This window comes from Sarcophilus harrisii, chromosome 3 (assembly GCF_902635505.1).
Source record: "Sarcophilus harrisii chromosome 3, mSarHar1.11, whole genome shotgun sequence".
Lineage (NCBI taxonomy): Eukaryota > Metazoa > Chordata > Mammalia > Dasyuromorphia > Dasyuridae > Sarcophilus > Sarcophilus harrisii.
The window spans coordinates 496,383,307-496,408,262 of NC_045428.1; the positions used below are offsets into that span (position 1 = coordinate 496,383,307).

The 24,956-nt window shown below is 38.2% G+C and overlaps 1 protein-coding gene across 1 annotated transcript in view; it reads right to left on the reverse strand.

Moving 5' to 3' along the window:
- MYO7A (myosin VIIA) overlaps positions 1-24,956 on the reverse strand; it is a 154,237-nt gene that overhangs the window by 110,772 nt on the left and 18,509 nt on the right. The window contains exons 4-10 of the mRNA XM_031961342.1: positions 12,060-12,244; positions 9,388-9,509; positions 8,425-8,567; positions 6,619-6,732; positions 5,204-5,357; positions 2,049-2,125; positions 505-624 (exon numbers count right to left, since the gene is read on the reverse strand). Of these exons, the coding sequence (XP_031817202.1) occupies positions 505-624; positions 2,049-2,125; positions 5,204-5,357; positions 6,619-6,732; positions 8,425-8,567; positions 9,388-9,509; positions 12,060-12,244 (915 nt within the window). The remainder of the gene's footprint in view (positions 1-504; positions 625-2,048; positions 2,126-5,203; positions 5,358-6,618; positions 6,733-8,424; positions 8,568-9,387; positions 9,510-12,059; positions 12,245-24,956) is intronic.

Below are 24,956 nucleotides of genomic sequence, written 5' to 3' on the forward strand. Positions count from 1 at the left end.
CAGGCTTTCCTGACTCCAAGCCCAATATTCTGTCTCCTATGCCACTTATATTAGCAATTACTCAGGTAAGACTTTGCTCCCTGACTCCTCTGCAGAATCACAAAGAAACCTTAAAAGGAAAAGGAAGAAAAGAGAATTATTGAAGTATTTCTTTTAAGTGTAGAGAGAACAGAAGGAAGGATGAAAGGGAACCTTGACAAGCTTGATAGTTTTGAAAGTTACATGTTGAAAGAAAACACAAGATAAATTCAATAAAGATTCATGGCATCACATATGTAATCTTTTCTTGGTCTATGTTATATGTAGAAATTTTTTATCTGGTGTTGATTAAGCTTATAATATTATTTTAAGAGATTCAGAAGTCATTTCAATTCACAACTCAACAGAAATTCCTTTCCTAGCAATATTCTGATGAATAAAAATTCAAGACCAGTGCCGGCCAGTCTCCACATATGTGAAGTTCATGAGGGCCAATCTCTCTGCCCTTTCCTTTTGAAACCTTACCTTCACAAAAGCATCTCTGACATCTAGAGCTTGCTCCTTGCTGAGTGGGGTGGAGACAGTTTCCCCTCTCGTGATGATGGTCCGACTAGTAAGGCAATTCATCAGATCTGGAGGATGAACCTGGAAACATGATGAAAAAACTCACAATCACAGAATCTTAGATCTGCAGGGGATTTCATTGGTCACCTACCCTAATGCATATTTGAAAAGGAACAACAAAATCATCATCATCAAAACAACACATATTTAAAATTTACAAAGTAATTTTCACATATTATTATATTTGCTTATTATCCCTATTTTGCACATGAGGAAACAGATTCAGAGAGATAAGTGATTAGTCTAGGATCACAGAACTATTATTTGAGGCGAAAATGGCACAGTGGATTGAGTACTGGGTCCAGAGTCAGAAAGACTGAAGTTCATATTTAGCTTCAGATACTTAACTAGCTATGTTATCTTGGGCAAATCATTTGCACTCTGTCTGCCTCAGTTTTTTCATCTATAAAGTGAGGATATTATCTCTCTTTCTAGGCAGCCAGGTAATATAGTAGGTAGAGTGTTAAGTCTGAAATAAGATTCAACTTCCTGACTTCAAATCTGATCTTAGATACTTAGTAGCTGTTGAAAGGCAAGCCACTCTAGAAACTGGAAACTGAATGGATGTCCATCAGTTGGAGAATGGCTGAATAAATTGTGGTATATGAATATTATGGAATATTACTGTTCTGTAAGAAATGACCAACAGGATGATTTCAGAAAGGCCTGGAGAGACTTACACGAACTGATGCTGAGTGAAATGAGCAGGACCAGGAGATCATTATATACTTCAACAACAATACTATATGATGACCAGTTCTGATGGACCTGGCCATCCTCAGCAACGAGATCAACCAAATCATTTCCAATGGAGCAGTAATGAACTGAACCAGCTATGCCCAGAGAAAGAACTCTGGGAGATGACTAAAAACCATTACATTGAATTTCCAATCCCTATATTTATGCCCACCTGCATTTTTTATTTCCTTCACAAGCTAATTGCACAATATTTCAGAGTCTGATTCTTTTTGTACAGCAAAATAACATTTTGGTCATGTATACTTACTGTGTATCTAATTTATATTTTAATGTACTTAACATCTACTGGTCATCCTGCCATCTAGGGGAGGGGGTGGGGGGTAAGAGGTGAAAAATTGGAACAAGAGGTTTGGCAATTGTTAATGCTGTAAAGTTACCCATGCATATATCCTGTAAATAAAAGGCTATTAAATAAAAAAAAAAATGAAAGGCAAGCCACTTAGCCCTGTTTGCCTCAGTTTCCTCATCCAAAAAATGAGCTGGAAAAGGAAATGGCAAACCATTCTAGTATCTTTGTTGAGAAAACTCCAAATAGTGTTACAAACAGACAGACATGACTGCAATAGCTGAATAACAATAATCTCTCCTTTTAAAATCAAGCCATTGAGGATCAAATGAGATATTTGTAAAGTGCTTAGTATTTGCGCTCTCCCCACCCCACCAGGACCATCAACTTTTAGACTTACCTCAAGCAGAGATGCAGTTGTGGCTAAGGAAGGAGAGAAGAGAACCTCACAGGCATCCAAATTTTCAAATGTTCTGGCTGCAGGGGAACAAAGGCATGTAGTCAGATAGTCCCGGGAGATGAGAAAGGCATTACTGGTGATCTCCCCCATATCCAAAATAGGTTTCCTTCACATCTCTCTATTGAGACTTTCTTTAAGTTCCAGTTCAGGGAGAACCTAAAACTATCATAGGATCATAGGTTATGTATTTTAGAAGGGCTCTCAAAGATCTTTGGATTTAATTCTCATTTGATGAAGTGACTGGTCTAAGGTTACACCATTACTAAGTATCAAATATGAGGTTTGAACTCAGGTCATCCATTGTATTCCATAGATTTCTCCTTCTCCAAATTCTCTGAAGAGTGATTTCCCTGACCTCTTCTTTGCTCTAACCAATTTTTACCTTGAATTCTACTTATTTGTAAAGATGTCATCTCTTTCTCCTCATCTTCTTCCCCAAGAGATTTTAAGCACATTGAAGCATTGAGGTGGCATTGTGGATGGAACACTAAACTTGGACTCAGACAGACCTGAATTTGAATTCTCCCTCAAATATACTCTATGGACCTTAGAAGTCACCTAGTCACCCTCCTCTCATTTTCAAGTGAGCCAATTAAGGCCTCAATAAGTCAAGTAACCCACCCAATGTAACAGAGGTAGCAGGCTTGGCATTCAACCCCAAATCCTTTGATTTTTAATCTAACATTCTTCTTCTCATATGCGATTAGGTTCCTATTTTCTCATCATGAGTGTTTGTAGGGACAGAGAAAACTGATTGAATGAGGGTGTGCCTAGTATTTGCACCCACTGGGAAGAGAGGTCCCTTCAAGCATATGACTGGGTAGGGCTATGAGAACAGTGCTTTGTTGCCATCCACCAGAGCTGTGATCCAGGATCCTGGAGTCAAAAGTGGTCTTCTCTGATCATCAGTTCCTCTTCTCTCATATCCCCTTCTGTCGCCTATTCTTTGTTGTCACTGGGACCTTCAGTCTTACCATCCCCACCTATTCTGGTCCCTGTTCTGGCCTCATCTTCTGCTCTTCACAGTTTGACCCAAAAGTTGGTCATTTCATCTCTACATTATCCTCCACCCTTATGACCTTTGTTTCTTTGTCCCTAGTGTTGCTAATGTTCCAACTCTGGGTCATACTCAGCATCCACCCTCTTTGATTCTTCTCCTACTACTGATAAATAATGGTTTTTCACAAGTTATTTGCCATGACTCCTTGCCTTCAACTTAAGATCAAAGGATTATCGATTTAAAGTTGAAAGGGATCTTAGAGGACATTCAGCCCACCCATTTTACAGATGTGAAAACTTTAGGACTAGAGAGACTAAGTGACTTGACTAGATACAGCTAGTCTGAGACAGGATTTGAACTCAGATCTTTGTTCTTCCAGTTCCAGTGCTCCGTACACTACTTCATATGAACTCTTAACCTCTTAGCCTCCTTCTATGTGCAGAACAGCTGCCCTCTTCTACTCAAAGCCTTTTTCTGCCTTTCACGGTCATTCATGTTTTCTCTCTTTTAAATTAGCTTGCCTAATATATATTATATCTGTAATATATGTTAATATGTAATAAAGTACTTACTTGTATATATGCTGTATCTCTCCAGGAAGATATGTTTCTTGAGATCATACAGTTTGGGGGGCTTAGCTTCCCAAGGGCTAAATCTGGTCCCTGTGAGGTCACAGATGGGGCTTCTCAGTGGAAGAGGGTGGTGCTTGCCCCTTCCTTCTTTACAGCCTCCTAGCACATGATTCTCATACCTCTCTGCACTCTATGGTCCAGTCATACTAACCTACTTGCTATTCTCCACACAGGATGCTCTCATCTTCCATCTCTATGCCTTTGTTCTGGCTGGTCCCCATCCCTGAAATGCTGTCCCCCATCACCTCTGCCTCTTAGAATCCATATTTTCCTTCAATTATTAGCTCCAATTTCACCTTTTCATCCCATCATGCCCAATCCCATCTTTTTCAGCAACAAGGTTATCTTGTATCTTTATATGATTTCTTTTTATATGCTTTTGTATGTACATATTGCATCTCCCCTGTTACAATGTAAGCTTCTGAGGGCCGCCACATTATTCCAAATGCCTTCCACAATGCCTGGCACTTTATAGGTACTTAGAAAGTGCCTGATTACCTGACTTTGTGTTTGTAGCACCTAGTAGAACCACACCTTGCAAATAGCAGTCTCTTAAAAATGTTTGTTGAATGACTTTTATGGAAATGTTTTGCATAACTTCACATATGTCTTCTCAATTGGGTGAGGAGGGAGGGTTGAAGGAAAAGAATATGGAACTCAAAGTTTTAAAAACAAATGTTAAAAAAAAAGTATCTTACATGTAACTGGAAAAAATAAAATACTAAATACAAAGTTTGTTGAATTGAATTGGAAGAAATACTGTGATGAAGCAGGTTTTCCTAGGATCAAGGGTGTATGCTATATAAGCCTTATGCAGCCTTCATAAACCTCCCCTTAAAAAGGGTCTCACAGCAAAGGCTTCTGGCCTCTGACAAGCTCTGAGGGCTTCCTGTCTAGAGGAAAATGATAGCTGAGTCACCATTATTTTATTGTGAATTGGTTAAATGAATTCTATCTCCCATAAGATTTTGCATTTTAGAGGATTCCTTCAAAGATATGAAGCTCTAAGAGTTACATTTTCATTTCTGTGGCCATAAGGTAAAGAAAATATTGGAGAACAGGATAGGGCGAAGTAAGGGAGGAAGGGACTTGGGTGAATTTCTATCTCACTATGAGGCTTCATTCCTTTTCAAGGCAATTTTGGTAATGAATAATAATTATAAAATGCTAGAAATGGAAGGACTCATTGAGCATAGAATGTCAGTTCTGGGAGGGAGGGTGGATCTTAGAACACAGAATGTAAATACAAGAAGATACTATTAATGAACATAGGCTATCAGAGCTGGAGAGAGGAAGAAAATAAAACAGAATTTTAGAGCCAAGAGAGACCTTAGAGATTATTTCATTTTATCCCTTTATTTTACAGATGAGGAGACTGAGGCCAGTGAAAGTGACTTGTTCAAGATCACACAGCAAATCAGTAGCAAAGCATTCAACCTTGCTCAACTTCCTCTGTCTTTTACCTTCATACTTGAGATTGCCCATGTGCAAAATGGAAGCCAGGAGTTTAGAGATTTCCCAATTCTCTGTGTCAGTGAACATTAGCACTTTCATAGCAGAGCGGATATTAGCATATTCTTTGCTGTCATCTCGGCCATCACAGGTGGTGCAGTTGCCCTGAGGATACATATATCAGGATGAGGGCTGGGAAGACTCAGTCACTGGCAAAAGGAGTGTTGGATTTCTCTATATCATGACTCATGTCATAGCCATCAGGCTTTTTACTATAAGCTTAGCCCCGCTTACTTCCATATCTAATCTCTAAACCACTGAGGGCAATGAAAGCATCTTATTTTGTTCTGGTCTATTTTCCGGCATCTTAATTTTAATGTTGTGTCTAATAACCTTGTTTCAAACATATTTCTTCTTCTCACAGATTAAACAAATAGAGCAATAGCCATTGATCTTCAGGTACTATAACAATCCCTTATGAACAAAGCATCTGACAGTTGACAAAGGGCTTTATGTTAATGAAATACTTTTAATATTAGCTAACATTTACACTGTGCTTTTAAGTTTGCAAAGTGCTTTACAAATTTTATTTTTAATTTTTTTGCTTACATATATTTTATATATGAGGAAACCAGAACAGAAAGAGATTAAATTACTTTCCCAGGGCCACATGGCTAGTAAGTGTATGAGGGTGGATTTGAACTCAAATCTTCCTCACTCTAGGCCTATCTCTCTATCCACTGTGCCACCTGGACAGAGAGATGGGCCTAGATTCTAGCTGTCTAGGATCTCAGCTTAGTCATCACTAAAATAAGGGAAGAGAACTAGACACTTAAATGGCAGAGTAAATAAAATAGCCCTGGTAACAGAAAGATCTAAATTAAAATCCTGCCTCACACACTTAGTGGCTGTGTAACCCTACATAATTTATTTAATATCTCCATGCCTCAGTTTCTTAATGAGATAATATAGATATAGATACAATATATAATTATAGATGTAAATACAAGAAGATAAGATAATGTTAATGAACATAAACTACCAGAACTGGAAAGAGAAAGAAAATAAAACAGAATTTTAGAGCCAAGAGAGACCTTAGAGATTACTTTACTCTATCCTTTATTTTACAGATGAGGAGACTGAGGCTCTGTGAAAGTAACTTGTTCAAGATTGCACAGCAAATCAGTAACAGAGCATCCAACCTTGCACTCAATTTCCCCTGTCCTTTACCTTCATACTTGAGATTGGTAACTTGACAAATTTAAGAGTGCTATATAAATATTTGCTATCATCATCATCATCATCATCATCATCAATGTCCTGACTCAAATTGACCCATTTCCATTCTGAAGGAGCTGTCCTCAAGAGGTGAGAAATAATGCTGGAACTTGATGGGAGACCCCGAGTACCCATCTGTAGTTCTTACCATGGCCAAATAGTTGTAGTCAGTGGCTTGACCCAGGCTCAATTTCTTCTTCTGGTCTGCAGTCATACCTTCAAGCATGCAGTAAAAAACATGGTAGTTCCGCTCATCTGGAGCCTGAAATTGGTAAGGAGAGGAGAAACAAGGAGAAACAATAGAGGAAAGGAAGAGAAAGAAGAAATAGAAAGAGTGATGAGGTGGGAGACAAGGAGATGGGAGACAATTAGGGAGTGAAACAAAAATTGGCAGGTTTAAGAAATCTGCTAAACCCTGATCAAATCCTCCCTTCTATTCCTATTGCTAGCAAAGGCCAGAGTGATTGGGAAGGGACAACAGAAAGCTTGATTGGGTGACAATTATGGGGTCCAGAGACCCCAAAAGAAGAGAAGCTAGTCCCCAGATGGTCAAATAGCATCATTATTGAAAACTATGCTACTTAGGCTAGTAAGAGATCAAGACAGCAGTCCCTGGAGAAATGCCATCCCCATGCTTCCCTCATTGCTTGCTGCTATAACCAAAGCCTGGAAAGCAGCCTAAGTCCTGGGATAAGGAAGCTTCTTCACACATTGAGTCAGAGGCGAGACTGGGACCACAAAACAGTTCTCTTCCCAATTTCAGTTCCTTTCCCTGAATCACCAACCAAAAACTATCAGCCCCTCTGTGTAGGGCTAGCCCCAGGACAGAGCATGGGATTTATAGTTGGAAGGGATATTGAATGCCATTCAGTTTCAATTCCCTGGTTTTTTAGAGAAGAAATCAAGGTTCAGAGAGAATCATCCAAAATCAAACCTGTAGTGAGCAGCACAGTAAGAATTTAAGCCCAGGTTACCTGCAGCCTGGACAGGGGCTATTTTCCCATGCACCACATGAAACATGCTATCTCCTATCTCTGGGCATTTTCAAGGATTTTCCCTCATGCCTGGAACACTCACTCTGTCTCTGCCTGCTGGCTTCCCTGGCTTCCTTCTATGCTCGACTAAAATCCTACCTTCTGTAGGAAGCCTTACCTGGACCTTCTTAATGCCTCTACTATCTTCTCTCTGAGACCATCCTCAATTTATCCTGTTTATGGCTTTTCTGTATGTATTACCTATGAATTCCTTGAAAGCAGAGGCTGTCTTTTACCTTCTCTGTATCCTTAGTGCTTAGCACTTGACCTGGCACACAGTAGGTACTTATTGATTATATTTAAGAATAAATACTTAATGGGGGGCAGCAGGTTAATCAGAAGATATATCTTTGGAAAAGTCTTCAAACCCTACCTTTTGTTTTCTGAGGCAATTGGGATTAAGTGACTTGCCCAGGGTAACACAGCTAGAAAGTGTTGCATGTCTGAGGTCAGATTTGAACTCAGGTCCTCCTGACTTCAGGGTTGTGCTCTATCCACTGCACCAACTACTTGCCCCCAAGCTCTACCTTTTTGAAGCCCAACAGGCATACACTCAATCAACTAACATTTATTAAGTACCTATATGCCATAAAACACTGTGCTAAGCATTGAGAATATGAAGCAAAAACAAAAAATAAAAAATCACTGTTCTCAAAGAGATCACAGGGTAGACAACATGCAAATAACTATGAACTTATAAGCTACATATAGGAAAAAAAATTTTAAATGAACCTAAGAAAGATAATAAAATTAAAGAGGGTTGAGAAAGACTTCTTATATGAGGTTGGACTTCAGCTGAGACTTGAAGGAAGGGTTGATTAACAAACAAGTCACCTTAGGGGTTCTTGACCTTACTGACAGAGATCCCAAAATGCCCAACTTGGCCCCACAGTACATCCTAATCCTAACCCTGGCCCCACCTGTCTGCAGACACGAGACTTCTCCAAAAGGTACTGTTCGATCTTGGCCCCCTCAATGGCTCCTCTCTTGTTAAAGTGGATGTCAATGTATTTCCCAAATCGGCTGGAGTTATCATTGCGGATAGTCTTTGCATTTCCAAAAGCTGCAGAGAGAAGAACACTCATCCTTGGCAATGAGACCTCATTTTTAATAATCCTTCATCCCTAAGTCTTCATCTCTAAATTTTAGCCTCTATCTCTGATTTAGCTAAACAGACTTTAAAATATTTCCAGACCTGAATATGTAAACATATGTTTCTAAACCCTTCAGATTCATACCTAAGCAGGGGCCATATTTCTCATTTATCTTCTCTACAATCCAGCAATGTCAGGCCTTCTTATTCATATTCCCAGGGGTTTGGGGAAGAAGGTGCTTTGCACACTAAAAAACACTCTAGAAAGGTGTTGCTATTTTTAAGGACTCCTTTCTTATTAAAGTAGATGTTGATGCACTTCCCAATAATAGGGTTAGGGTCATAAAAGAAACACAGAGAAAGGAACATGAGAATTTTGAGGAGGGAATGATCATTTCTGAATAATGGGGATAAGAGAAGGCTTCCCAAAGGAGGCAGTGCTGTAAGTGAGTCTTCAAGGACAAGTAGGAAATCAGATATTTAGAAATGAAAAGGTTTGAGGAGGATATTTCAGAATGAAAGAATAAAATAAGCAAAAATAAGCATTCAGCCCTTGGCAATGACCTCTTTTTACCTATCCCTTGCTAAAGCAGACCATTTCTAGTGATTGGAGGAAATAGGGGTAGTGAAAATTAGTGTTGATGTGAAACTCACAGAATTTCCCCTAGTTCCTCTAGATGATGTTGTTAGATCATATCTTCCTTCTTTGGCTCACAAATTCTAAAACTATCCTTAAATCCTTCCCCGGCAGTCTATCCTCTCTCAGGAAGATCCCAGAAGCCCAGCATACCTTCCAAGATGGGATTGGCTTCCAGCACTTGCTGCTCAATCCAGGAATGCTGCCCACTGATGGCTGCCAGGAACTGAAGGATCAGCTTGGTGCTCTCTGTCTTCCCAGCCCCAGACTCACCACTAGTCAATAAGGAATGCAATAGATGTGAGCTAGTGTTCATGCAACCTCAGACTCTCAGTATCACAGAGTCAAAGGATCAGGATCATGAAATCTTTGAATGATAAGATCATCCTTCTAGAAACTTAGATTAATAATCAACAAATATTGGATCATATTTATCATATCTTAGAAGCAAACATTCATACTCATAAACTTCTAAAATCTTAGACTCATACAAACATGTCATACTAGTGCTGTAGTCTAAGATTCTAAAATCAGTTGTAGACTTAGAATTATAGTTACAGATTCTTAGAGTTACAGAGTTAGAGTGAACATAAAATTGTGGGATCCTGGAATGCTAGTCAGAGAATTTAGGAATACAAAATAATAGTGATAGATATTGATCATCATACTATTAGAATGGTAGTGTCATGAAGTACTAGAATTTTCGCATCACAGACATAAAATCCTGAAATGATAGGATCATAATAATAGAATCTTACAAAGAATAATAAAATTCTAGAATTTTAAATAAAAAACATTTCATACATAGTCATTGGATCATGAAATCATAATTATAGAATTATAGTCATAGAATCTTAATATCACAGTCATAGAATATTCACATCACAGAATTATAGATCTGAGTCTTAGAATCACAGAAAAATTGTTATGTATGTCTAGAATGATAGTATCATAGTCAAAAAATTATAGAATCAAAATTATTCAATTTTAGAAGAATAGATTTATAGTTTTAACTCCCAGAATAATAGGTTCCAGGAGTTCTCAAATCATACAGTAACAGAATAATATTTATAAAATATTATCATCATGAAAACATAGACTACTCGTTGTAAGAATATTAGAAATATAGACGTCGAAACATAGAATCAAGGGATTTGAGAATCACAGAATTTGAGAAACCCAAAATAAGAGAATTCTAGAATTAGTCATAGAATTTTAGAATTCTAATTACATGGTATCTTAGAACCAAAGCTCTAATTCCTGCCAAAGTCTAATCCCTCCACTACTGATTGGAAAGAGTTCTCCCTAGCTAGCCCAACATTGACTCAATCCTCTTCACTCAGTGTCCTCATCTATAAAATGGAGGACATGATAATATTTGTACTACCTGCCTAACAAGGATTCTGAAAAGACCAAATGTCTTGATGGATGTAAACACCTTTGTACCTTAAAGTTGAATACATGTGATAGGCAGTTCTTGTTGATGATCATCATTTTAATCTTATTCTTCTCATCTTTTTGTTATCATTATTATTTGGGCCCATCTTCTTATAGTTTCTCTCCTGATGAAAAAGTTTAATATAGCAGTCTATCGACTACTCTTTACTTATGCTGTCTCCTATATCCTGAATTTCTCTATTTCTTTCCCTCATCTTTCTCACCTATTGATATCTTCTCTTTAAAAGCCTCAGGTAAAAGGCCTCATTTCTGAGATCAGGGATGGAAATTTCTTGACTACCCCAATCTGGGAGATAATTTGCCCTTACCTTATCTCCTAGTACTCTTAAATACCTCTAATTTTTCTAATATCCTCTATTAATATAGTTATTTCTTCCTCTATCTTGTGACCATTATTAGATTATAAACTGCAGGAGAATAGCAACCTTATCTCTGTTTGAAGCAAAAGGCTTGGCAAATAGTAGATATTTAATCAACGGGCAGTTAGATGGCACAGTGGATAAAGTACTGCGTCTGGAGTCAAGAAGATTCATCTTTGTAAGTTCAAATCCAGGCTCAGACACTTACTTGCTAGCTATGTGACCCTGAGCATGTCACTTAGTCCCATTTGTCTCAGTTTCCTCATCAATAAAAGAAGCTGGAGAAGGAAATGGTGAATCTCTCTAGTATGTTTGCCAAGAAAGTTGCAAATGGAGTCAGAAAGAATCAGATGCAACTGAAAAATGACTAAACAAAAACAATGTTGAATAAATGAATGAATCCTCTTTCAGTTGCAAGAAATAGTATGAAGGAACAACCAAGGCTATTCCTTGTTCCTACCTGACTAAACTGAGTTCTAGTTCAACTCTAGCATTAATTTGTTGTGTTGATGTTGGCAGTAGTGTCCTGGAGCCGACTTACAAGGGTCCAAGAGAGCTGATTATTAAATTTTGGGTGTGATCATCTATGCCTCAGAAAATGGAAAATGCTACACAAATCAGGACTTGATTTATTGTTTTATTGATTTCTAGAATTTAGAAAACAATGGAGAAATTGTTAAAAAATGCATATTAAATTTAAAATTATGTTGAGTATATTTTTCTTTTGGAGAACTGGTTTTAAAACATTTACCAATACACTGCTGGGTGTTAGTCAGATTCTTTCCCTCTCTTCTTTCTTCCCTGATTTTCTTCTTTGTAAAAATGAAAGGACTGTACTACTTGAGCTCTAAGGTCTCTTTCAACTCTACAATTTATGTTCTAAGGCTTGGTCCAGGTCAAAAGTTCTATCTTCTTCCATTCTAAATTCCATGCCCCAAAGGCTTCATATTGCTCTAACTTGATAGGTCTATCACCTTACTTCCTTCTTTTCCTGAGTCTCAGACCCACCTGATAATGCAGCATTGATCTCGGCTGTTCCGCTTCATGTTGAAGTAACAATTATCAGCAATGGCGAAGATATGTGGCGGCATCTCTCCAATCTTTTTGTTGGTGTATTGGCGGATCTGCTCTGGGGAATAGATGGGGAGGAGCTGGTAGGGGTTCACAGCCACCAAGATGGATCCAGTATATGTCTGAGGAGAGACAAACATGGTGCCTGTGGGTAGTACATTGAACTTTTAGGGGTAAAGGGAAGGGAAGGGAAACCTGAGGTAACTGTGGGACTACCTTTTTTTTGGCAAAAAGAAAAGTTGTTGATCCTGAACACTGTCCCATTGCCTCATCCTCTGCATGAAGGAGTTAATATTGACCCTCTGGGCTCATTTCTCTTGACCAGACAGTTTATACTGGAATAACTATCTGTTTCTCAGTACTATATTTTAGAAGGGGTATACAAGCTAGGGCCCATGCACAGGAAGGAAACCATACTGATGAGAGAGACTTGAGAGGTAAGTTCACATAAGGAATATATAAATGTACAAGGAGGAATATGTGAAAGTATAAGAATTATTTGTCTTGGAGAAGAAAAGACTGAAAGGGATTATATAATCTCTCTTCAAATAAAGAGCAGTCATCTGTGTTTCTCAAAGGCAGAATCAGTACTAACAGCAGGGCAGATTTTGGATGGGCATGAGAGAAGAACATGATCATGGTCAAAGGGGTCCAACAATGGAAAGGGTCACCCCATCCTCTCATCTCTCCTTTCCTAACAAGTATCCCAGTGTTCCATAGGGCCCTGACTTTAAACAGTCTTGATATATTCTTCCTCTTCAGTTTGTCTGAGTTATCCTCTCCTAAGCATCTTTGCCTGGAACTCAGGAAAGGCTGTTTTCAGAGCATCATTTGTAAATGGATTGCAAAGAGCTCTGGGGATTAGTGAAAGACCTGTAGATGGTTCTCTTGCCTATACAGTTGGGCACTAAACCTCTGTGGCTAATCTCAGTCTGTAAAGGTTCAGGCATTCCAGGACCCTCCAAGTCTTCTCACAAACCAGGTAATGGTGTCTTCAGCTACTTAACATGCATAGCCTCATGCCCCTGGCATAGCCAACAATCAGTCAACAAGCATTTATTAAGCATCTACTCTGTTCCAGGCACGGTACTAAATACTTTCATTCTTTAGGATGAAAGGTCTCTGCCTTTTTTTTTTTTTTTTTTTTTTGCCAAACAAGCCTTGGAAGTTGGGGTAGAGTTCTGGGCCGAGCTGAATAGCCAGTGCTAAAGAAAGGCAATCCTGGTTCAATAGGAAGAAGTCTAAAATAGGAATCCCCAAAGGAGCAAGTTCTATTCTTGACTCTTCCCCTGATTCACTATGTGATTATGGGTAAATTATGTCCCTTTTCTGAATCTCAGTTTCTCTTTTTTTTGTCTGTAAAATGTGAGGGTTAAACTCAATCTCCAGATTCCTTTCTACTTTTCGCATTCAATATTTTATGAACTCCTTCAAACCCTGACTTTTAGAATACTGTATTGGCAGGAATGCTAGATTTCAAACCATAGTTGTCAAGAGTTGTCCTTAATATTGTTGTCAAGTCTGCCCTTAATAGAGAATACTTCTTTATCTGTTTTGTGATTTACTTCCTAAATTCATTACCTGTTTCTTCCTTCTGGACAGGCAGTTTGTAGTATATTCACAATACACTTACTAAGGAGTCCTGGATTTTTGAATCTCAATCTTGGCACTTCTAGGTCATTCCCTATTCAAATCTTCAGTTTCTCATTTGTCAAATGGGAGAGCAAATTTAATTGAACCAATTTTCCTCACAAAGTGGCCATGTGGAAAATGTTTGTCCATCTTTAAATGATATAGGATTGAGTGGTGTTATTATCACTTCTATATTCTCTCCTTCCACATGCTGCCCACATGCAGAGATAAAGAAGATGCATTCAGCCAAGGTTAGTAAAGTTCTTCAAAAGATTAGACAATGGAGATGTAGGGAAGAAGTGTGATAATGTTGTGAAGGAGACAATAGAGAGCCAAGCCAAGTAGCATAAAGAATCAGAATGAAAAAAATGATGAGGTAAACAGAGTCAAGCAATGATGAGAAATGGATGTGTTAGAAGGTAATTGAAAATGATTCAGGCAGAGGGCCACTGGGTACATACTCACCCGCCCTCCACAATTAGTCTTAAATATGAAAAGAAAACAAAGAAACAAGGAGATATTATTAGAGAATAAGTTCACCTATTTTCCCAAGGGACTCCACAAAGGTTTTTTATTTCCATCATTTTGCCTATACTTGTCACATGATATTGTGTATTCTAGTTGTCTGCATTGATATTTTGCATTTCTACTCAATTACAAACTCCTCAGTGTAAAGATAATGTCTTGTATTTCCTCCCTTCCACACTAAAAAGTTCCAGTTTTCTAGCTGATTGACAGCCTCCCTACTTATAACATCAAGAAGCCAAGCAACTGTACTTAGGCAAGAACTCACTCCTCCCTACAAATATCTGAGCTTCCTTACCCCAATAACAGCTCTTTAGCAGGATGTAAAGATGGAGCCAGGAGTCCTAGCAATAGTTTGCTCAGTGTTGCACCAAGATCTGGCATCAACCTCTTATAAGACTTTCCCAGGTTCCCTCTTTTAATCCTTCTCCTTAGACTGGCAGCCATCTTGCCCAAGCTTCTAAGCTATCCTTTACATCAGGGATTCTTATCCTTTTTTATACAATGTGGGCCAATTTAGCAGTTTGGTACAACCTTTGGACCCCCTTCTCAGAGTCATGTGTCTTTTTCTCAATAGTATTTTATTTTTCCAAATACATATACTTTTCAACATTCATTTTTGTAAGACTTTATGTTACAAATTTTTCTCCCTTCCTCCCTTGTCTTCCCCTCCCCAATACAGCAAACAATCTGATATAAGTTAAACATGTGCATTCCTTTTAAACCTATTTCCATATTTGTCATTTTGTACAAGAAAAATCATAACAAAAAGGGAAAAAATCCATGAAAAAGAAAAAACAAACCACAAGGAAACAACCTTCCCCCAAAAAGGTTAAAATAGTATGCTTTGATTCACATTTAGTCTCCATAGTTCTTTCTCTGGATACAGATGGCATTTTCCATGCCAATTCTATTGGAATTGTCTTGAATCAGTGCATTGCTGAAGAGTCATCCATCATCACATCATATTGTTGTTACAATGTACAATGTTCTCTTGGTTCTGCTCACATCACTCAGCATCAGTTCATGTAAGTCTTTCCAGGCTTTTCTGAAATCAGCCTGCTCATCATTTCTTATAGAATAATAATATTCCATTACCTTCACATACCATAACTTCTTCAGCCATTCTTCAACTGATGGTTATACACAAAGTCATGTTTAAAATATTTAAAATAAAATGCACGTGATTACAAAGTAAACCAATTATATAGAGAAATTATGAAAATAAAATTTTAAAAAATAGTGGCTCCCAGATTAAGAACCTATCTCCTCTATGGCTATGTAGATGGAATTTGCCCTGGTTCTCTGTCTTCCTTCTCCTCAGAACCCACTTGAGTGTCTCCAGTTAATCCATAGTAGGCTAAATGAGCAGATCAGTTGCTTTGAACAATGATTAGCTTGCATAATTATTCTGAGAAGTATTTTTAGTCCCATTTAATCAACAAACATTTATTAAGGAGGGTTCTGTGGACTTAATGTCTTAATTCTTGTTCTAGGAAAACTGCCATCCAGCCCCAAGTACATTTAAGATGGTGCTCTCATCTAGGAAACAGTCAAATACTGAGGTATATCAGAGATGAGGTACTCACCTCTAGGAGACTAATAATATTAGTAATAATAAATAGAATCTATATAACACTTTAAGGTTTGCAAAGTAGTTTACATATATCTTACTTGAACCTCACAACAACCCTGTGAAATAGTTGCCATTACTATCAATCTTATTTTACAACTGAGGAAACTCACATAGTCTCAGTGCTCTTTCCACTACCAATCTGTTGAGGTTCAAAAGAGACCCCAAATGTGAACCACTGTTGTGAGGTGTCTCAAAAGAGTTTGCAGGCTTGAACCCATCTTCAAGTCAATATGCAAAGTTTATTATAATTATAATGTTAATTGAAGCAGACTAAGTTCCAAAAGGATATTTAACAAAGAACCAGAAGCAAGAAGACAAATGTATAGAAAAAGACAGAGATCCATTTCTTCATGTCACTTACATGCTAATTTTTATGTCTTAGAGGTAGAACTGAGTAGTGGTCTGGTTATGTACCTCAATATTGAATTTTATGGTTTAGAGTTGGAGTTTAGGAGTAATCGGTATGCACCTCACTATTTGTCTCAGAAACCCTGTTATTACTGACTAATAGATTGTTATCTGGCAGTCAGCAATGTTTCTAGGACTATACTATAGTGTTCCTAAGGCCAGGAGACTTTAGGATCATTTTCAAACAGATTTTTAGACTAATAGCACTCCTAATGTCTGGAGGCCTCAAGATTACTTCTATATTTTCCCTAGAAACTGTACTCTATCATTATGTCTAGCTGCCATAGGACCCTTTGATACTAGTCCTGACTTTTTTACTAATGTGGATTCCTGTTATGTGATGAGCAGAGGAAAGGGAGAAAGAGAGAACTGTTCGCCACAAAAATAATTTCCAATTTTCCTTTTTACAATGATTCTTGCCATCCTTCCCATGCTACCAGTGAAGAAAAGTGGGCTACAGCCTTGGACCCATTACTCCAGAAACATTGCCTGGATTACATCAACAAAAGTATAGGTTGGGGCCGACAAAGCAGTATATAAGCTTTAAGGAGGAGAGTAAAGAAATTTAACACCTGTTGAATTGTGGGATTTGCTTCCCTATGATCTTGTGCACTATTATAGTATATAAAATTTTATCTTGAAGGACCTGTCTGCGTAGTACTGGGTACCTTTCTGAATCTGGATTTATGAGCTCTAATTGTCCTATTGTTTTCTGTAGGGGTTACACAGTGTCTTATGCTGATTGGGGACTGAGATCTGGACATAGTTTTCATTTTGATTTCCCATCCAATTGGCCATCTATGACTCAGCTATACTTGCCCTGACCTTCCTCTATAGCTTCCCATATTTAGAAACTTGTAAAGCCTTCTAAATTAGAAATTCTCAGTTTCCTATCTGCTTGGTACCTCCCTGAAAGTAATCAGGTAAGCCTAAACAGACTGTGGGCCCCTCTGCAATAAAACCTTGGAAGTGGCCATTGTATATGGAGTGAAGATATATCCAGGGACTCCAAGAAGAGTTTGATGTAAAAATGCTCCAAATTTGGGAGCAGCCTCTCCCAAGATCATCTTGGATTTCTCTCTTGTTGTTATGTAACTGCTAAAGTCTAAAGACCATAATGCCTGGTTATCTCCTTGATCCAATAAATAATCAACAATTATCAAGTCTCTCCTATGGACTATGCTAATAAGGGCTAATTGTTTGCTCTCCTGCCTTTCCCTGTCCCACTTTGGAGGAGCCAGTTCTGGCCTGTGCTAAGAGATAGAACAGGATCATCTTGGAGGCTGTTTTTGTAGCAACAAGGTGGCTGATAGAATGCTGTATTTAGCGTTGACCTGAGTTCAAAATCTGCCTCAGACACTGATTCTGGGCAAGTCCCCTTTCATTCTCAGTTTCTTTATCTATAAAATAGACATAATAAAAACACTTACCTCACAGTCTTGGGGGGATCAAAAGAAATAAAAATTATAAAGCACTTTTCAAATCTTAAAGCTCTATATAAATGCTAGCTATTATCATCATCATTGGATTCCCTGAGACAGGACTGATGTAGGACTTCAAAACCTGCAGGAATCACTGGATTCCCTGACACATGAAATGATGGACAATAAATTGCTTTTGGACGATTTCTTGGCTGCTGAAGGAGGTGTATGTGTGGTTGTGAATTGATATTTTTTTACACCTTCCTTCTGGGACTCATGAAAATCTTCTATGGTATTTTGATTATTCATAATTTTTGCTATGTTACTACTAGCTTGTATGATAGTACAACTTGCCTGTGTGATTCCTCCCATGGTAACAGATTTAACCACTGGTATATACCTGCTTCAATTAAAACAAAAGAAAGGGTGAGATGTAGAGGGTTACAGTCAGTGGAGAAACTCTGGGTGAGATATAATATCCTTCAGCCCAAGGGAACCTTCTGACAATGTCTGATTAGGCTCTCATCTCCCCTAAGGGCTCTCGGCCTTCCTGAGAAGTCAGGGGGTGGTGACAACCTGTGTTGTAATTAAAGCAGAGTGATACCAGGTGGCAAACTACATACAATAGCAAGTTGTTTATGTGGTCCCAAGTGCTCAGTGTTGTTTTTGTTATTTTATAAAAAGGCAAAAGCTCTTGAAATAAACAGACTCCATTTTCCCACCATGCTCTGGAGTCCCACCTCATCACTTCTCCACTAGAAAGGTATATTTTAATCACCCCAGTGTGGGGACTCTAGAAAGCAATGATATATTTTGTCACCCCAACTTGGAGGCTCTAGAAAGCAGGAACAACAGAAGTGAATACTGAAAACTATCTTTACGTATAATTGGGAAAAATGCTATTAAGTGAAGAAAAAAGAAAAACAAATAGTATCAATAAGGATTATTTTAAAAAATAAAAACAATAAGTTTGGATTTTATTTCTAAGGTACATTCTGCCTGTGACATTCCATGTTCTTTGTTCAACATGCTACATCTTTTTTAGTCCTTTGTTTTCTCTTTTAAGATCCTTTCTAGATCTTCTATTCTGTTTTTCATCAAATAAGTAACAGATGTGTTAAGTGACCCTGTGCTAGTCACTTAACCCTGTTTGCCTCAATTTCCTCATCTGTAAAATGATCTGGAGAAGAAAATGACAAACCATTCCGAATCTCTGCCAAGAAACCCCAACTGGGGTCACAAAAAATTGGATATGGCCAAAAAGACTCAACAACCACAACAGATGTGAAAGGATTTTTTAAAAACTATAATATGCCCAGTGATTGTAAGAAATAATCCTTACTATCTCACTGACTCTCAGATTCCCAAGCCTTTCCTACAAGTTTTTGTCTACATGTCTGCACTGATCACAGGGCTCCAGAATCCTGGAAAGTGTTTCATTTATTGGACTTTTAAATTTCCATGTCCCAGGAGATGAGCCCATACATAGGCTGTACCCAGTGGTCATCAGAGGGTTAATGAGGAGGCAGCCTCCTTGAGATCTCTTATACCAAGCAAGGGTAATAAAACCTTCCCTGGAAGGAGGCCAGAGGCTCAGTGAAAAAAGATGAGAGAAAAAGAGTCCTGGTTACTTATTCTAAGGAAGTCTAATTCAGGACCCCTAATTTGAAGGACAAACTGTGCCTGGGTGGATGTAGAGAAACAGAGGGAGCAAAGTCCTTCAGTTTGCCAGAAAGAGATAATGATGATAGTAATAATAAATGTAAGATTTACAAAGTATTCTTCTTCTAACTACCTTATCAGTTGAATGGAATATGATTCAATCCATTTTACGAAAGGGAAGCTGAGGTCCAGATAAGTGAAGTTACATGTATGCCCAAGGTCATACAATAAGTGAGTGTTTCCTCCAAATCCTCCAGCATGGAATTGAGGGCAAAGTAAGGGTTGAGTAAATACTACCTGACTGGTTGGTTTTTAAATGTCTGCCTCTCTAAGATGTGCAGGTGGAGGGATGGAAAAGCCTTGTATCTTTGGGAAATCTCATCCACCAAATGTCTTAGTCTGCAGTTTCTAGAGTTTCATTCAGGAAGCATTCACTAATTTGTTCTTCACACACAACCTTCATCCACCATCTTTAGGCCTTTACACTGGCTATACCCCATGCCTAGAATACCCTCCCTTCTCACTTCTGCCACTTCTCTTCCTTGGCTTCCTTCAAGAAAGCTTGAATCCTGTCTTCTGCAGGCAGGTTTTCCTGGTCCCCTCAGCTGAATGCTTTTTCCCTTTGAGAGGATGTCCCTATCTTGTCTGTTCCCAGATATTTATAAATCTCCTCCCCAATTACAATGGAGATACCTTGAGTCACTTAATCTCTGAATGCCTCAGTTTCCCCATTTGTAAAATAGAGGTGATAATAAATAGAACTTATTTCAGAGGATTATTATGAGGATCAAATGAGATGTTTGTAAAGTACTGAGTATAGTTCCTGACACACAGTAAGTATTAAATGAATTATTACTCTTATTATTATTTAGTTTTATGCTGGTATTTAGTTTTATGCTGGACTTTCATGAAGGGATAGGGCAAGAATTATTATCTTCACTCTGGAATTTACATTCAGAGAAAGAAGACCTACTTACAAGGCAGAGTATAACTTATACTGAGTATAAAACATTAGGAGATATGATGAGAGAGAAGTCATATCTAGTTGAGAGGTTAGGGAAAGCATTATAGAGGAGGTACTCCCAAATAAACATAAATCTTGATATGACATGATTAGAGAGAATACAGATCCACTTTTTTCTCTACTAGGGAAAGAATGGGATCATAGGATTTAGAGCTAGAAAGAGCCTTAGTGATCTAACTCATCTCCCTCTCCCTCCACTCCAGGAAGGAAGAGAATATTCTCTAATATTTCTGGGTCTCCATCTCAATTAAGGGACATGTCCAAGATCTCACATTTAGGATCAGGTCCAAGATTTAAACTTATATGCCCTGGCTCCAGATCAGAGAATATATTCACATTAAGAAGAGAGAACTGAGGAAAAAGTTTTAGGATACATCTTCATGAAAGATCTCCTTGGAGAATTCTTATTCCAGGAAAATACATCCCCACAACCCACTGGGTTGGCACCTTTATTCTAACAGATGTGACATCTGGTACTCCAGTGGCCCAGTGGCCCAGCTGCCAGGTGATGAATGCAGGCTGGTAACTTGAGAAGATGCTGGGTAGGAGTCCCCTAAGGGTAATTCTATCCAAGCAGTGAAACATGCCATGACTAGGGATCAGTGTCTCAGCACCATCACTGGGGGTGCTGGGTCAAAAGCCACATTCTCTTGTTTCTTATTGGTTCTTGGGACTTGGTGTTCTTTCTGCCCAAATCATTCTATCATCCTTAAAGACTTATCTCAAGCTCCACCCATGTATGACATCATTGAATCTTATGTGTCCATGGCAATGCAAAGAACATTGGTTCTGGGGTCCAGAGATCTTTGTTTAAATTTCACCTTTAATGTTTATTACCTATTATGACCAAGTCACACTTCACCTCTCTTATATTTCAGTTTCTACTCTGTAAAATGAGGAGCTGGAACTCGGTAGTTTTTAAGATGCTTTCTATCTCTACATTGATGACCTTATGGAGGGGATTACAGGGAGCATTCCATCCCACCCTCTACTCCCAACTATTCAGGGAGTTTCTCTATAGTATTCCTAACTGGGGGTCTTCCAGCCTATGGGTGAATAATTCCAATGTTAGGAACTTATTCCCCAGAGAAGCAACCCATTCCACTAGGGACCAGCTCAGATTATCACAAAGTTCTTGCTGATATTGGTCTGACATTAGTCTCTCTGTAACTTTCCCACATTAGTACTTATTCTTCCCACTGGGACAACATTGAATAAATATGACCCATAGGCCCTTGGATTTGAAGTTAGACATGAATCCAAATCCCACTATTAGTTAAAAACTGTGGCAAACCACTCAACCTCTGTACCACAATCTCCTCATCAGTAAAAGGAAGGGGTTGGACTCAGTAGTCTTTAAGGATCCTTTTACTTCCAAGAATGGAGGCAAGATGGAGGAATAAAGCCAGGAAGCTGCTCGAGCTCTCCCAGTTTCCCTTGAAAACCTCATGAAGCCAAACCTCTAAATAAAGTCTGATGGAATTAAACCACTCTCCAGCTCAAGATAGACTGAAAAAAACTTCAAGAAAGGTCAGTCTCACTGGAGTGAAAAGGATGGTCAGCTCAGTTTCGACAGACTCTGGGAAAGCTGATGAGAAGTTCTTAATCACAGTAAAGCAGCAACTAAGACCCTCAGTCCTGGCTCATTAGAGGAGCAAATCAATGGGGCAGCTTTCAGTCCCAGCTCAGAAGATAAACTCTGAGAAACTAGGCTGTTTCCTGAAAAGAGCAGGCAAAGCTACCCCCTGCAAACATAAGGACCCCCCATGCTCAAAATCAAGCTCAAAGGTACACAGGAAACTTAGAACAGCACCTCCTTTACTCCAGGAAGAGAGCTCAACCATAAAAGTAAAAAAAAAAAAGAGAGAGAGAGGAAATACTAAAAGAAAAGGAAAGAAAAAGAGTAAGAAACAAAAAAGAATCTTGACCATCAAAAACTACTATGATGATAGGGCAGACCAAAACACAAACTCAGATAAGGACAAAATGTCCACAGAGGAAATCTCAAAGAGTGATATAAATTGGTCTCAAGCCCAAAGAGGCTTCTTGGAAGTGTTCATAAAAGACTTTAAAAAACAAATAACAGAGGTAGAAGAAAAAATGAAAAAGGAAATGAGAAGTATACATAAGAGAGTCAACATCTTGGAAAAGGAAAGAAAAAAATTATCAGAAGAAAATTCCTTAAACAGTAGAATTAAACAAATGGAAAAAAGATATACAAAAGCTAACTGAAGAAAATCACACACTAAAAACTAGAACAGGGGAACAGGGCAAATGGAAGCTAATGACTTTATGAGATAGCAAGAATCAGTCAAACAAACAAAAAAAATGAAAAAAAATGGAAGAAAATGTGAAATATCTCATTGGATAACTAGCCAATCTAGAAAATAGATTCAGAAAAAACAATTTAAAAATTACTGGCCTACCTAAAAGCCATGACCAAGAAATTAGGCTGGCTGGCATTCTACAAGAGATCATTAAGGAAAATTGTGCCAAAATTCTAGAAACAGAGGGGAAAATACTGATTGAAAGAATCCATCAATCACCTTTGGAAAGAGATCCCACAAGGAAAACCCCAAGGTACATTGTTGTGAAATTCCAAAGGACTCTTTTAGCTCTAATTCTATGATCTTATGAAACTTTTAGTTATTTAAACATAAATACTCCAAAATCTTTTCCTTTCCTGGCTAAACATTCCTAGCTCATTCAAATTATTCTTTATTTTTTTTCTGCTCAGGCAATTGGGGTTAAGTAACTTGCCCAGAGTCACACAGCTAGGAAGTGTTAAGTGTCTGAGGTCAGATTTGAACTTGGGTCCTCCTGACTTCAGGACTGGTACTTTATCCACTGCACCAACTAGCTGCCCCTTCAAATTATTCTTATGAGACATAATGGTTATTTTGGGAAAAGCCTCAGATTTCGATTAAGAGAACCCAGGTTCAAATCCCAAGAACTGTGTAACATTGGGCCAATAACTGAACCTTTTTGGATCTCAGTTTCCTCCTGTATAAAATAAAAGGGTTGAATTAGGTCACCTCTGAAGTCTTTTCCAACCCTAAATCCCAAATTTTTCTTTTCTATAGGACTAAAAGATTTTAAGGAACTTTCCCCCCTCCTTATTAACTTTGAGAAGCAATCAGTACAACTACAGGTCTTATTTCATGGAGAAAGAAATTGAGGATCAGCGTGAGAAGTAATTTGCCACAGGTATAGTTGGTGAGTATTGGAACCAGAACTTGATTCTTGCTATACTTTTAGGTTGGTTCTTGATTCTTCTTCAAGAAATATTTATTAAATATCTACTATGTGTAAAGCTGTGCTCAGTCTATAGGACATATAGAGTTTACCTAAGAATGTTCCTGCCCTCTGGAAGTATAAAGTATAGGAGAGGAAGGAAGGATAGCTTCTATTGTGTGGGACCGTGTTTCACTTCTCTAAAGACAGGACCTATATAGGGACCTATTTATTTGCCCCCAAATTCCTCTAAACTTTCAAAAACTATTTATACTTCAAGCACCTACCACTCGGATTCAATGTCACACAGTTTTTGGAATTTGAACCTGGGTTCTCTTAACCTAAATCTGAGGCTTTTCCCTCTATAAGCATTATGTCTTATAAGAATAATTTGAATGAGCTAGGGATATTTAGCCAGGAAGAGAAAAGACTGGAGGACTTGATATTTATGTTTAAATAACTAAAAATTTCATAAGATCATAGATTGGATGCAAGTTTTGGTTCTGACAGTATCTTTGTTCCTTAGAATCATGGACAGCTAAGTGGTGCATTGGATAGAGTGCCAGGTCTGAAGTCATCCAAATCCTACCTCGGTCACTTCATAGTTGTGCAACTTGAGCAAATCATTTAACCTCTGTCTGCCTCATTTTCCTCATCTGTCAAACAAGGATAATAGTATTGCTGGATACTGGATATTGGAACAATCGGATTGCTGTAAAGCTAAATGAAAAAATTCTTATAAATGTTTTCAAATCTTAATTTAATGTACAGAAATGCTGACCATTATCATTCTTCTTATTGTTGTTATTTTTATTTCTCACTCTGATATTTTGCATTCCAAGGTTGCTTCCAGTGCTAACCTTCCATGTTCTACACCCTATAAGTTTTTCCAAGGCAGATATTCTATGTATAAAGATTCCTTCCAGTGCTGATATTTACTAATTCTACTCTGCTGTGTAAAATTGAACAAGTTACCAATTTCCTCTTCCATAAATGAAGGGCATTGAATGGTCCCAAAAGCCCTTTCCAGATATAACCATTTCACTTCTCCTCACAAATAAGGCTACACACTCTCTTGAAATGAGTGTTTCATATAAACCAGTGAAGTGAAGAGGACTCTGACTCAGTCCAACACAAGGATGGAAAGAGAAAAGAGACATGTATTTATTTCTAGAATGATATATACTATTTCTCAAACTGTGTCCAGGTTGGAGAGACTTCAGCACTTTTGTCTATCTCAGACACCTCTGACCCCTTGAAAATACCCAAAGTTCAAGTATTTCAAGATATCA